At 36.0% G+C, this 14,800-nt stretch overlaps 2 protein-coding genes across 3 annotated transcripts; both read left to right on the forward strand.

Annotated features, from left to right (window-relative positions):
• The first annotated feature begins 635 nt into the window (after positions 1-635).
• On the forward strand, positions 636-5,016 carry poglut1 (protein O-glucosyltransferase 1). 2 transcript variants are annotated; one of them, XM_032556678.1, is made up of 11 exons: positions 636-699; positions 1,389-1,479; positions 1,575-1,718; positions 1,815-1,950; positions 2,023-2,144; positions 3,034-3,093; positions 3,289-3,388; positions 3,467-3,525; positions 3,607-3,774; positions 3,866-3,922; positions 4,000-5,016. In XM_032556678.1, exons 1-11 carry the CDS (start codon positions 636-638, stop codon positions 4,154-4,156), a joined length of 1,158 nt encoding a protein of 385 aa, XP_032412569.1. In that variant the 3' UTR covers positions 4,157-5,016. The 2 variants fall into 2 exon arrangements, with proteins under 2 accessions (XP_032412569.1, XP_032412570.1); XM_032556679.1 differs by lacking the exon at positions 636-699 and adding an exon at positions 829-960.
• Positions 5,017-5,739: 723 nt separating this feature from the next.
• On the forward strand, positions 5,740-13,130 carry timmdc1 (translocase of inner mitochondrial membrane domain containing 1). The gene is made up of 8 exons (XM_032556682.1): positions 5,740-6,009; positions 7,666-7,991; positions 8,893-9,058; positions 9,269-9,357; positions 10,193-10,260; positions 10,405-10,483; positions 12,479-12,589; positions 12,719-13,130. Exons 2-8 carry the CDS (start codon positions 7,717-7,719, stop codon positions 12,867-12,869), a joined length of 939 nt encoding a protein of 312 aa, XP_032412573.1. The 5' UTR covers positions 5,740-6,009; positions 7,666-7,716; the 3' UTR covers positions 12,870-13,130.
• The last annotated feature ends 1,670 nt before the right edge of the window (positions 13,131-14,800 follow it).

Below are 14,800 nucleotides of genomic sequence, written 5' to 3' on the forward strand. Positions count from 1 at the left end.
CCGTTTTCATTTGTTTCATATATTACTGGTAACTGTAGACTGATGATGTTAATTGCTGTACTCTTCCTATCGCCAATTTAGATCTTTCTTTTTTTAGCACACCTTATTCTCTTTTACTTTTTTACATTTTTTTGTTTTTCTCTTAATTCGGGAAACCAACATTCAGGACTTGAATAAATCTGAAGTGAACAGGTGAAAAAGCTGTCATTTAAATCTACAGAGGCTTAAAAGGGACTAAATTAATATAAATTGTCTATTAAAAAATAAATTCTAACATTTGTTTATTTAATAATTGAGTGATTTAATAATAATACATTTTATTTATATCTTTAGATCTTAAAGAGCAAAAACAAAACAAGGAATTGCAGTGGATTAAAAATAAATGAATTAAAGAGATTAAAACCCAAATGAAAATAAAATTTTGCTTAAAAGAAATGTCTAAATGGTGTATTTGTTTTATTTTGTCACTTCTGACCCTCCATATAATTCATGCATCGGCATAGTGAATAATGTGGGTATGTCCCTTTAAAGCTTCCTTCTGCCAGTGCGCGTTACCATAGTGACCGTACTCAGGCAGAACTAACAGAGCGCAGATTGCTGCTTTGTTCTCAGACAGAGCTGGAGGATAGCGGGAAATGGAGCGCCGGTTTCTGAGGGGCTTTCTGTTGCTGCTTCAAGTTTACGGCTTCTGTTCGGCTGGTAAGACGCATTTAAAGTTACCGTAAAGACAGAGAAAAGGTTTGGACAGTCTCATTTAATCTCACTGCGGCGCCTCGCGATAACTTTTGATCACGGAGTCATCGATCAATTAGCATAGGAAGCTAGCTGCCTGGAAGCTAGCTGTTCGAGCAACTTTGTTGCTACGTTTGCAGCAAGTATTTCCACTATAAATTTACCTTTTTAACTTTGTAGTATTTACTTAACATGTGGGAAGTTTCTGAATATATTTGATACATCAAGGTCTGTTGATTTTAATTTACTTTTCATTCAAACTGGATTTATTGTAGAATAGAAAAAGAGAGTCTGTCCTCAAAATCTGTATCTTTAAATGAGGAAAAATTTAAAGGTTCCGTTTTACATCTAGAACAATCTGAGTTTCTATTTTGATAGCTACTATTAGCATATATTATTTGTGCTTCTCTCTGACTCTGCTCATATTTCTCTCTTTTGAAATTAGTTCAAAGTGTAGAAATGAAAAATATTAGCAGTTTGAGAACATATCTTTGAATATTATAAAGTTTTACAGTGGTGGCTGGTTTAAACATTTTTCCTTAGTTGACTCAGGTAATGTAACGTGGCAAACTGGGAAATCACGAAACAAGAATACAAAAGTTAAAGTGTAAACTGACAACATCGGCCTCAAATTTCTGTTTTGTTTTTTTTTTTAGAAAACACGTGGAAGGAAATACAAGAAAAGGTCTCAGAAGCTGTTAAAGGATACAAAACATGTAACCCTGTTAACTGCAGCTGCCATCTTGGGTGAGTAACATCAATAGAATATAGATTTATAAAAATAAGGGAAATATATAAAATATGTGGTGTGTTTTCTTTTTTTCCCCTAACTTGTATCTCAGTGTCCTCCATCATGACCTGAAGCCTTTTGAAAGGGGAATCTCTCAGGATGTCATGGCAACCATGGTTCAGAAAGGTGTGGGCACCCACTACCAGGTCATCGGACACAAGCTGTACCGAGAGCACAACTGCATGTTCCCTGCAAGGTGCATGAAAAGTGTCCGTTTATTTACATAAATACTGTGTTTTAGGGTTTTATTAATGTGAAAACTTTCCTAAATCTGGTTTCTTGTGTTTTTTAGGTGCAGTGGAGTGGAGCATTTCATCCTGGAGGTTGTGGACAGGTTGCCTGACGTGGAGATGGTGGTGAATGTGAGAGATTACCCTCAGGTGCCCAACTGGGTGCAACCGATTCTGCCCGTCTTCTCGTTCAGTAAGGTCAGTATCTGGCCAGTGTTTGTCGTTTGAAGATGCTGAAGCGTTTGTGAGTTAAACATGTTTTGTTTTTAGACGCCAGACTATCTGGACATCATGTATCCGGCGTGGACGTTTTGGGAAGGCGGGCCCGCCGTGTGGCCCATATACCCCACCGGACTGGGCAGATGGGATCTGATGAGAGATGATCTGAAAAAGTACGATAAAACACTTTTTATTTTGAATATTAAACTTAATATAAAGAAGTTTATGATTGTTTTGTTAGTCTATCAAAATTACATAAAGCAACCTTGCAAATGCAGTTTTACTCTTAGACCTGTTCAAGCTCGTAAATATACAAAAAACTAAAACTATTTTGGGCAAAAAAGACAGCAAAATGTCTTTGGAGTCCTGCTGAATTTAAACAATAAATTAATTAAACACATGAAATGATAAAAGGTAAATATAATTCACACAACACTCGCTCATTTATTCATGATCATTTAAAAAGGGCTCAATAATTTCCATTTTTATGATTTGTTGTTTTTCTTTCTCTACCAAAACCTGGATGATAAAAGTCTTGAATCTGCTGCTTTGGTCTCAACTAGACCTTTTTTTAAAGGACAATTTTGTTTACAGTGACTTCATAATTAATTTTATTTGTTGTTTTGTTTATTTATTTTGGATATTTAAATTTTTTTTCCAGTTCCAGAGTTAAATGTTGATTAGAATTTAAAGTTTATTGTTCTTTGAATATGCGTTCTTTCATTATTAACATTATCATTCTTAAAAATTGTCTCAAAACAACAATTGAAAAAATTTCTGGGACAATTTATCACAAGCAAAAAAAAAAAAGTCATATCAGGTCTATTGACGTTCATTTTCGTACTTAAAATACATTAAATATAAATTATATTTTAATTTATTTTAAGTTCCTTGAGATCGGTTGTGTCTCAAATCGGCCACTAGGTGTCAGTAATGTGCTTACTTAAAAATCATAGGGAAATGAGACCAGCTTCAGAATAATTTTGGTGTATTTGGAAGCAAACTGTGTGTTGTTTGTTCATTTTCCTGAGATGCGACACGAAAAGTAATTCTGACCTTTAGGTCTGCAGCTCAGTGGCCTTGGAAGAAGAAAGAGACCAGAGGATTCTTCAGAGGCTCCAGGTAAGGAATATTTGCTTTCTCCATCCAGGATGCTTGATGGTTTCTTCAGGAGCTTAAATTTAAAACGTGTTTGAATGTATCCAGAACAGATTTGTGTTTGTCTTTACAAAATAGAATCCAGTGAAGTTTGTGATTTCAACATGGAAAGAAAAGATGTCCAAGTCATCTTGTGTTTTGTTTTTTTTCTTTCTGTAGAACCAGCGCTGAGCGCGACCCACTCATCCTTCTGTCCAGAGAAGCTCCAGATCTGGTGGATGCTGAGTACACCAAGAACCAGGCCTGGAGGTCCGAAAAGGTCCGACACGCAGCCACACCGAATCCGACGCCTCTGCGTTAAGATCTGCTGTTTACCCTTTAGTTTTCTGTGTTTTAGGACACACTCGGCAGACCTCCAGCTAAAGAAATCCCTCTGGTAGATCACTGTAAATACAAGTAAGCATCTTTTTTTAAGAGCATAAACGATACAATCACTGAAATAATTGTCTGAATGGACGGTTTGGTGTTTTCTGCTAGATATTTATTTAACTTCCGGGGTGTGGCGGCAAGTTTTCGCCTCAAACATCTCTTCCTCTGCGGCTCGTTGGTGTTTCATGTGGGCGACGACTGGCAGGAGTTTTTCTACCCTCAGCTCAAACCCTGGGTCCACTTCGTCCCGGTCAAACAGAACTTATCTGACGTTAGGTACTTTGTTATTTTATACATATTATTGGGGAAAGAGACACAAATACAGTAAAACTCTCTTTAATAGTGATGTCACATCCTGTGTTTGCAGAGAGCTGCTTCAGTTTGTCAAAGAAAACGATTCTGTCGCACAAGATATCGCCTCCAGGTAACTGAAAATGTTTGATAATTACATGTGGGTCTAATTAAAGAAATACGTATATTGAGCAACTTTTCTCCTCACAGAGGTCAGGAGTTCATCCTGAACCACCTTCAAATGGGAGAAATCACGTGTTACTGGGAGAAACTCCTGACCGAGTTCAGCCAGCTGCTCACCTACAAACCCAAACGGAGGAGCAACTACAAACAGATTGTCCAGAAATCCATCAAAACGGAGCTTTAAACTCTGATACGAAGGAGAATCAACAATTATGATTGTATTTTCTGTGGTACGAATTTTTATTGAATCGTTTATTTGTATTGATTCTCATTTTTGGGGACAAAATCACAGTTTCAAAACTTGGTCCAGATCTTTCATGTATTTTATAGACAGTTCCCTAAACGGCCAGTAGAGGGCTTGCACATCTACAGTATGAGATAATTTTCTGTTTTCTATTTCTAGATTTTTAAATCAAGTTTATTTGTGCAGCTAATTTCTGCAACAACAGCTCAAAAATAAAAATGAAAACACAGTTTAGAGATGAAAAAAGGAACTGTAAACAGGAAGTACTTGATCTCAACGAGGTTTCTATCAGTATTTATCTCAAGCAATTATCAGCATAATGCTGCCACCACCAGGATTCACATTGTCGTGATCTTCAGTGTCTGTCTTGTAATCAAAAAGGTGAAAAGGTGGAAAAATGAAAGATTTCAAGCAAACTGTTGATAATTTTTAAAAATGAATCTAACTGCTATTTTTGGCAGGTTTTTAGAACTTGAAGAATAGTGTTTCCTTTTTCACAAAGTGTCAAAAGATACCAATAGTTTCCATATTGGCATTTTTTATAACATTTCATGTATTTTTTTAAATAATAAACAGTATCAGGGTTGTTGTTTACCAGGATTTTACTGAATATGTTGTAGTATTTGTACTGTCCTGTCAGCTAAACACACGTTAGGTTAATTAGTTTGTGAATTTGTTTCACATTATGGCTAATTTGTGATCAGAAATCAAAAAAAGATGCTCTGATCATGGTCTGAACATAATCATGGTTGGCTTCAAAGTTTCTTTCATTACAATAAAATATGAAAAACAACTTTCAACCTGACTTTGCTTCTTTTGTTTCTTTTTAGATTGGTGTCAAAAATCACTTTTCATTTTACTTTGGGTGTTATTTGTTTTATTTTTTTTTTAGGCAAAATAAAATTTCAACCAATCTGCAACCACTTAAAATATACTTTCCCATCCTCTATTTTGAAAGTTGTATCATGACTAAAACATTTTAAAGTGCTGTCCAGAGCTTTATTGAATATGTAAAAATTAGTCAAATGGCCAATGTTTTTTCTCATGATGTGTTTTTAGTGAATAAACTCAATTATTTAAACAGGATGTTGTAAACTTAAACTGAGAAAACACAATATCTTACAGAGAATTTTTATCTAGATATCTTAATACACTTGAAGTAGAAAGAAAAACTCACTCAAAGGTAACTTTTCAGAAAGATATAGGAGATTGTTTTAAGTCAATTCCTCAATATTTATTACAAAATCAGTACTGGCAAAATATTGCACTTATAATATGGGAAAGATGTGAAATAAAGGAATGAAACTGGTGCTTTTTTACTAATTAAAAGGGATAATTTACATAATGCAAGTTTCTGTGTCTTGCTTAAAAGTTAGTTTTGTTTAATTGTAAGTTTAGTAAGAAATTTTAATTCAAAACTACACCAAACTACTCTAATATTTTATATTTTGGCATGAAGGTTGTTGCTGCGGTAGGGATCCGTTTAACACTCCGGCCACCAGGGGGCGCTGCTCTCCGGTCACTGCATGTTTCTTGAGCCGAGTCAGAGGTTGTGTTGCTGCTGTAGTAGTTGAGCTTTCAGAAAGTCAGTGTGGGATGACGATGACCGTCAGAAGGACACATGTGAGAGGAGAAACACTGTCATTCATGTTCGTGTTTTCCGGACGTCTCCAGTAAATAAGACCCACATTTTCCTGCTGCTGAATCCCTCCGCGGCCGCATCTCAACCTTCATAGATGAAGCTAATGGGAAGCTAGCACCCAATAGCTTAGCAGCGCAATTGGCTAGACTATGTAAGTGTCTTATAAAAAGTTACGAGTTAAAGCATTTATGTTTTTGTTTGTAAAGACAAATTGTGTTTTTACGTTACAATACGGGATAATGTAGCATTTTTCTCACGCAGCAGTTTGACCTGGTGTTGATTAGAAACTGCTACTATAGCTAAACACAGAGGTAGATATATACTGAAGTAGCAAAATGAGATTTAAAATGTAGTTAGAGTAAAAGTGGATTTATTTTCTTAATTGTAGCAGTTCATTTTTATGTAGTGGTGGAATAAAAATATAATAATTTATTGTCCCAAATTGGGGAAATTCAGGTGAGATGAAGGTAAACCAAAGCATGCATATTCAAACTAAGGTAAAGTAAAATAATAAGAAACTGTACAATAAAGGTAAACTTACCATTTATAGAAAATATTACTATACGGCTCATAATATATTATATGCTGAGAGAAATGTGAAATTTTAAGAAGTGTACAAACTGTATTTTTCCATAAATAGATTACAAGAAATTGGGGCAGTTAAGGATAAACCCTGGTAACAACCACAAGATGTGAAGACCTTTTGAGTTTGTTACTAGCAGTAATGGTTACAGATTTAACAGCTGCTGGGAAGAAGAAAAGTTTCTTAAAGAAAAATGTTACATTTCTGAATTTGAAAAGTGGAAAAAAAAACTTGAAAATTTCTGAGTTTCTAAAGTTGAAAATGTGCTAGAAAAAAAAACCCCTCAAATTTTGAGATTAATCCCAGAAATTTTCCATTAAAAACATGGAAATTTTTGATTTTCAAAAGTTTAAAATTAGCTTGAAAAAAAACTTAAACATTTCTGAGTTTCAAAAGTTGAACATTTGCTTGAGAAAAAAAACCTTAAACATTTCTGAATTAGGAAAGTGGAAAATTTGCTAGAAAAAAATCAGAAAATTTCACATTAATCTTAATTTTTTTTATATATGAAAGCCTTCAAAATTTCCCAGTTTCTAAAGTTGAAAATCTGCTAGAAAAAAAACTCAAAATTTGAGATTAACCCCAAATGTTTCTTGTAAAAACATAGAAATTTCTGAATTTAAAAAGTTGAACATTTGCTAGAAAAAAACTCATAGACTTTTAATATCATACATTTTGAGAAAAAAACTGGGAAATTTCATAGTTTCAAGCTTTGAACTATTTGAAGAAGTTTTGTTGTTTTTCTAGAAACATTTTGAAATTAATCTAAAAAATGTTTAATTTTGATGTAAATTAACTTTTTTATTTATTTATTTATTAGCACAGAGCGAATTTTCTGACTAGCTTATCTAAAATTTTAAGCAATAAAATAGCTATTTGTTATACTATTTACTATTTATTTTGTTTTCCTTTATGTTTTCAAGTTACAACCACAAACCTTAATGCATTTTGCTGGGATTTTATACGATAGAGAAACATAAAATATCATATTTTAGGAGAAATGTGCGGGAGAGTAATGTTATTCTCTGTGTAAGCACACACTAAGGAGCAAATAATGTTGAACCACAGAATTTTAAAGCTTCATTAAGAAGCGCTAATGTCTAAAATATCCATTTACTGTCCACTTCTGCCAGTAGGCTTGGATACATTGCAGATCTTTCATGTTTTCTGCTCTCATTTAGCTCGTTCTCGTTGCGTAACTGAGTGTTTCTGGTTCTGCTGCAGCCAGAGATCGAGCCTCGTCCTGCTCAGACAGACTCCAGCCTCCGGGGCCTGATGAGCACCGGCCCGTTCCAGGGCCTCGTCCAGACCGCCATGCCTCGCTTCTTCTGCTTTCTGCTCCCCAGGGTGGATGCAGCTGATGTGGCTGCTGGGCAGACGCCCCCCTCCTCCTCTTCTTCCTCCTCCTCCTCTTCCTCCTCCTCCTCCTCTTCCTCCTCTTCCTCCTCCTCCTCCACTAGTCCTGCAGCCGGTTTTCTGCCAAAGATCATCGGCAAGCCAGAATTTCCAGATACGGGATGGCAGCGCATCAGGGACCTCTTTGATCGAGAGTCAGTCTGTTTTCACTCTGTTTGATTATTTTGTGGTTTTGTTGTCTGTTAGCATTATTTAAATGGACAGGACTCTTTTTGTGAATTCATAATCATAAAATAATCACATCAGGGTTTTCACAGAAGCATACCGAACATATTTGTGGGTTATGCAGAAAAACACAGAGAGACTTTGTGTTTATAATAAATAAGGATTATAACTCTTATTTTAAAAATCACTTATCATGATGCTGCCACCATTTTTTAATGCTATATAAGTCATAGATTTCCTTTCTTCTTTCGTTTCTCATGTTCTTCCTGCTTCCTGTCTTGCCCTCCTTTCCTTTCTGGTATCTTTTATTCTTTTCATTCTTACTGCATCCCTCTATTTTTATTTCAAACTTTCCTTCTGCTTTTTTGCATCCTTCATGTTGCCTTTCCTTCCTTATTTGATTCCTTGTGTCTTTTTTTCAACTCTTTTTTTTTAATATGGAGGAGAAATTTGACTTTTTGAGTTTAAAAGATTCTGGGGAAATCTGGCGGAAGGTTATTGATTATTCTGACGATTAATCAGAGAGCAATAAATTGGCACATGCTGCAGATTTTTCATTAATCCTTTTAAAGAATGTTGGAAATACATTAAAAGATGTAAATAAACAAACATGTCATCTCATTTTTTAAGTATTGCCCACATTTTTTAGTGAATTTGAACCAAGTTTTCTTGGATAAATTTGCAGACAAATATGTTTTTCTTTTTAATGCAAAATATATATATTTTATTTTTTTAAAGTTTTCTGTTCTGAATGTGTAGTGTCTTTAAGTCTCTATACTCTATTTAGCGATTAATCAATTACTAAACTAGTTGATTATTATTTCGAGAATCGATTAATTTCTGGACGATTTTTTTCTTTTCTGATTGTAGTGAGAGGCAGAGACCCCCAGAGGAGGTGATCACCGTGATGAAGTGCGGCATTCTGGGAGCGTTCACCGGCTTCCTGTACGGCGGCCTGCCAGCCGCGCGCCTCGCCAGGCAGCGGTACATCCAGATCAGCCAGGCGGAGCTGTACACGAGTCGCGTGGAAGCAGTGGTAAGTGTGTGAACCATCCTGACTGATCGGTTTTGATCGTCTGAACATCTAAAAACGCTTTAGGGGAGATTTGATGAATTTCTCAACTTCCCCACATAATTTCGCCAGGAAATTGCTGCAAGATTAATAAGAAAGTGTATTTTTAAGACGTCATAATCTGTGATTTTTGCAGTGACGGGTAAAAAGTATCGTTGTTGTGTTTCCTCTTAGCGCTCCGCTCACAACGCAGCGATCCGAGGTTTTCTACGGTACGGCTGGAGATGGAGCTGGAGAGTTTCTGTTATAGTCACTTTGTTCAGGTGAGCAGAATAAGTGGATCATTTCGTAACACCTGAGGGTTTATTCACAAAGAAGGAAATCGATTTTTAATTAAATCCTGCAGGACTCTTCTCCTTTTTCAGTGTTTATTAAAATCTACCTTGAAAAAGTTATTTTTACAAACTTCATGGTTGCTGGTTGAAATAAAAAAATCTAACAAGAACAATTAAAGTATCTGTAAACATTTGTTTCTCTAAATGAAACAAAGTAGGCCTGTTGCGATAAATTAATGAAACGCATAATAAATTAGAACAATGTCCATAATTTCCAATTGCATGATTTATTGTTTTTTTCTTTTTCTAAAAACTGGGTGATAAAACTCTTTAGTCTGCTGCTTTAGTCTCGGTCGTTTTTTGAAAGACGATTTATACTTTATAACTCATTTTATTTGTTGTTTTGTTTATTTATTTTGGATATTTAAAATGTTTTCCAGTTCCAGTGTTAAATATTCATTAGAATCTAAAGCTTATTGATCTTTGAGAATCTGTTTTACATTATTAGCATTATATTATCTGAAAATAGTATCAAAATGACAATATCATCGTTTATCGCTGTAACGTTTGGGACAATTTATCGTAATGAAACTTGCAAGCAATTTTTCTACAAACTTCACTCTTTTGCTGCAAAACTGCTGCATAAAAATTACAATTAAATGCATTTTTTGTTGTATTGCGACAAAATATTGAAAAATCCAAGATCTGTAAATGCTTTCCCAAGATGATGTGTGATAAATAATGAGGAAAACTAACTAACTGATGTGTTATAACAGACATTTTGTGTTCAGTTTGTGACTCTGTTCACTCCTCTCTGCTTTAGCTCCGTCAGCACCGGCCTGTCTGTGTACAGAAACAAAGACGCTGTCAGTAATTACGTTGCAGCTGGAGGTGATTTGCTTCGTTTATCTGATCTAACGTCAAAATAAAACCGTCCACTATTGCACAACTTCATATTGAAATCAGTTTTTACATCACTGAGCGTTTAAGTAAAAGAAGCGGTGACTGATGATGAAACTCTCTCTCTGTGTGCAGCTGTCACGGTCGGCCTCTTCAGGCTGAACCTGGGCCTGAGAGGCCTGCTGGCTGGGAGCGTCATCGGAGCCGTGCTGGGGTTAGAGCCGCTTCCCGTTTCACAATGTTTTTAACTTGACACAAAGAAGAAGAAAGGACAAATAATTCAGTCTGTAGATGTGAAAAATGTGTTTCCTCAAACAACCAGCAAGAAAACCCTGTAGCTGTGTTTCCATTTACTGTAAAAAATGAATTTGCTTAAAGGAAACGCATCAAATTTGAGACTCCTTTTACTAAAATGCACTTCAGGAAATCATCAGACTTTTAGTTATTTATTCTTCTTTTCTGATATATTCTTTTATTTATTTACTTATCTATTTATTCTCTCTCTCCCTCTCATTTTTACTTCTATACAAAATATCTGTGTCCCCAGGTTGATCCAGGAACATTAAAAATAGGAAAATAATAAAGGAAATCAAAAATAACTGCTAAAATTGAAGGAAATATGCACACATACACACACATATATATATAATAACTCACATATGTTAAGTAATTTAATTGTTTTTGTTGTGACATAATTTGTGTTCTTTCCCTTTTTTTGGTTTTATTTTATTTCTGTTTATTCTCTTACTGGTTATTTTGCACTAATTTGTTGGAAAGTAATATTTGTTCTGTGTGCAGTAATTGGTGATAAAAATCACAAAAACCAAACTTTACAACGCAAAACTCAGAGCAACTTAAATCTTCTCTGCACTATTATGCAATTTCCCCTTGAGATCAATAAAATGTATTATTTTCTGTTATTCTAAAAGGTTTTTGAGAATTTAGCTGTATCGTAGTAGATGTATTTCACAAAACGGCGATTCAAACTCTTTTTTTGCATCACACAAGTCATGTGATCAACAGCAGGATGTTACTACTGGCAGAAACGACAAAGAAGACGACAGGAAGTTGTTGGATTATGAGGCTTTTTGTCGCAGTTTATAAAAAGTTGAGTTGAATCCAGCGCTCTTCTGTAAAATGGCCGACTATAATTTCCCCAAAACGCTTGTCGCTCCAGCGCCTCAATGTTTCCTCTGAAAATCTCATGAAACTGTTTTTAATAACTTATCACATTTAATGTAATTTCTTATTTATTGGCAACACCGCAACTGCAAAACTGTGTTGTTCTTAGACAAATACTTGTAACGGAGACGCAGCGAGTGTTTTCATCCCCGTGCTTGCTTGTCGTATTTCCACTCGCGCTTGTGAACAGTTTTTGCTTGAGAGCAGACGGCGCTCTGGCAGCCAGCTGCGCCCCTCGGCAGCCCTCTGCTGCCCAGCTGCAGCTTTGCCTCCATGTCTGCTCCCGCTGCCAGAGGGACTCATCTGCACTGCAGTTGGCCATATTTTTTTGGGTACTAGAGTAAAAAACGCCAGCCAAAGCATCATCTGCCCCCTCAACATGGACATCATTAGCGTATCCTCCTTCACTCCCGTCTTCTGATTTACATTTCTGTTGCCGACTTCACTCAGGTTGAAGCAGGTTGTGAATTAAAGGTTTAACCGGAGGATGGATTGTTTGTAGTTATTGTTGCGTTGGCTCAGGCCTGCTGCGTCCTCGGCTCTCTGTGCCCGAGCGGGCAGCCACCTGGAGCGTTTGATGTGAAGTAGGTGAGGTGGAAACGGGGCTGAGGAGTTATGGGAGGTAGCCGACTGCATTGCATCACGCTCCAAAGCTCCGCTTAAAGCTCCCGACATTCATGGTGGAGAAGGAAGAGAGGTGAAAAGAGAAGTCTGGGTGTTGACTTGCTCTTATAATGAAATGTTCATTTCAAATTCATTGTTTTAATATTAGATATCACGTGGTTTTGGTTTAAACAGAAAGGAAACAATAAAATAGGGTTCTTAAAGGGGCAGTAAAAAATTTTTTAAGTCATGTTTCATATATATAACATTTTTATAAAAGCGTGCAATGTAAATAAAAAGATACAATGTGGCTGGAAAATACATAATTATGCCCTTTTAGCACTGAGTTTCCTTTTATTATTTATTCTACAAACACACCATATCGTTATTCACCATATTTTAATTAAAATGCATCTCTCCACAGGATTCCTGCAGGTGCCATGATCATCGGTTTGCAGTCTCTGACAGGAGAAACCTTTAGAGAGCGGAGACGGCGAGAACGACGAGAGCTTTACGAACTCAAACTCGCAGAATGGTAGGGAAAATATTCACACATAAGAGTGGATGAAGATTTTCACTCTTGCGTGTTTGTCTCAGGCCCAGTAGGTTGACTTCACATGCGTACGAAACCCTAAGCCTGTGTTTTCTGTGTTGACCCGATCAGGTCGGCCCGCCTGCAGCTGACCGATGAGCTGATCGACAGTTTGAACGTCAACGTTCGTCCAGAAGAAACCAATAGGGACCAGGAGAAGATCGAGGAGCTGCTCGGTTTACCTCGCAACGACGACAAAGACTCAAGCAGCCAATCACAGTAGCCGAATCACTTCCTGGTATTTTCCACTCTTTAAACGTCGGACATGTTCTCAGTGAAGCGGTCAAAGGTTCCCTGGACTCTGGATTTGAAGAATCAACATGGAAAACTTTCTGTCCAATGTAAAAAAAGAACATTATGGTTTAAAAATCCTTTACATCCACTGGTGTAATTAATCATAGGAACTAAGAAACATCCAACAAAATTTCAAAGTAAATGAATATATTTACTCTTCCATCTTAATAAATTATTTTCAATACTGTGAGAATCTTATTTACTTGTAAAACGTACAACAGTTTACGGTCTTAAAGTTTGTGCTTGAAACTCTGGCTTTGCTTCACAAAACATTAGTCGTTTCATGTTTTCCTTCCACTCAACTTTCTTTTAATGTATTTGGAAAGCATAGCATCACCTTTTAGTACTTTAATCTCCTCGTGTTAGATCAGTAAAAGTCAAAACTCTGATCTTTACTACAACTGTGTGCCATAACTTTTGATTAGCAAGAATCTATTTGGGAATATATTTGGAATTTCTTGTTTATTTTAAATATTTTCCTTACTAACTTCTTGATCAGTGTCACTGCGCCTCATAACTGCTTAAAACTTCATGCAAAGTGAAAACTGTGGATAAAGTAGTAAATGTCAACCAACAGTTTGGCAGCATTTTAGATATTTAACACCAAAAAGCTAATAAATAATGATAGATAGGTTGTGTTTGTCAGCCACATCGTCCAGCCTTCTAAATGTCAAATTAGCTCATTTTTAGATTTCTGATACTTTTAAATTAAATTTAGCTCATCAATTATCATATTACTGATTAATCTGTTTTTAAACAATACGCAGCTTTTCCTGAAACGTTTGTTTTGTCTCTTCTTTTCCTTACGTGTCTTAAAACCTTTGTAAACTCATGTTTTCGCAGTTCGCTTTTCTTTCCCTCCTGGGCTTTTTTAGCAACTAGGTCACACAAATCTTCGGCCCCTGGTGTAAACAAGATGCGACTAATCAGCAGCTGTGGCCCCGGATGCAGCGGCAGCAGCTGACGGACCGATGTTTAAAGCTTCATCTGGATGGAGATGTTGACGTAAATCCTTCACACAGCAGGTATTTGTTTATTTACATCTCCTACAGATAGGAACCTGTATTCACTTCTTTGTCTTTTAGGATTATAGTAATAATTAACAAACTGTTGTTGTTTAAAAAAAACATGATTCTTTGCATAGTTTCTACCTCTATTTCATTTTAAACCTTGTATTTTGAAGAACATTTGAGGGAAAAATTGCAAAAAGTAGCAAGAGTAGTTATTGTTGATAAATTAGCAATGAGCGCCCTCTGGTGGTGGTTCTCTGGAACTTGAGCATCGCTTTAATTTAACTGCTTGTTAATGTGGTTAAGTAGAGATGCATTTGCTTTCTAATGAATAAATTAATTTGCACCTTTGGTTTAAAATTTGTATCAAATCTTAAAATGCTTTTAATGCATTTTAAGACTTTATTCTGTTTTTATGACTTGGGACATAAATTATTACAACACAACCCATTTATTTGAAGACTTGTATGGATGGATTTGTAATATGTGTAATTTTCAGAACAGTCAGGGATTTAAAATAAAATCAAATCTACTTGATTGATCCCAAAAGGAAATTAAATGTTGATGTAACTCGAATTAATTCAGATTCTTCAAAGAGTTATTATAGATAGCAATGGCTTTTCTCTTGTAGCAGTCGAAAAGGTTTGTTGCTAAAGAAGCTACTTGTTCACAAAGTGCTGACATCCACCTTATTATAGAAAGTTGAGTGGAAGAAAAAAGTGTGGTTAAAAAAAGAAGGTGTGCCATCATCCAAGAGGCTACACCTGGAGTTAACTGAGGCTGGAGTCGACGCATTAAGAGTTTTGAAGCCAAATGTGACGTTTCCACAGTCGGTGACGGACTGGGTGCC

The sequence above is a fragment of the Xiphophorus hellerii genome, chromosome 24, assembly GCF_003331165.1.
Source record: "Xiphophorus hellerii strain 12219 chromosome 24, Xiphophorus_hellerii-4.1, whole genome shotgun sequence".
Classification (NCBI taxonomy): domain Eukaryota; kingdom Metazoa; phylum Chordata; class Actinopteri; order Cyprinodontiformes; family Poeciliidae; genus Xiphophorus; species Xiphophorus hellerii.

What these genes read in the sequence shown, in the direction of transcription:
- poglut1 (XM_032556678.1), top strand. Translation starts at nt 636, where the DNA reads ATGGAGCGCCGGTTTCTGAGGGGCTTTCTGTTGCTGCTTCAAGTTTAC. An exon ending in AGGCCTGGAGGTCCGAAAAG is followed by an intron (nt 3,389 to 3,466) that starts GTCCGACACGCA and finishes TCTGTGTTTTAG; the next exon opens with GACACACTCGGCAGACCTCC. An exon ending in CAGAACTTATCTGACGTTAG is followed by an intron (nt 3,775 to 3,865) that starts GTACTTTGTTAT and finishes CTGTGTTTGCAG; the next exon opens with AGAGCTGCTTCAGTTTGTCA.
- timmdc1 (XM_032556682.1), top strand. Translation starts at nt 7,717, where the DNA reads ATGAGCACCGGCCCGTTCCAGGGCCTCGTCCAGACCGCCATGCCTCGC. An exon ending in CGAGTCGCGTGGAAGCAGTG is followed by an intron (nt 9,059 to 9,268) that starts GTAAGTGTGTGA and finishes GTTTCCTCTTAG; the next exon opens with CGCTCCGCTCACAACGCAGC. An exon ending in TAATTACGTTGCAGCTGGAG is followed by an intron (nt 10,261 to 10,404) that starts GTGATTTGCTTC and finishes CTCTGTGTGCAG; the next exon opens with CTGTCACGGTCGGCCTCTTC.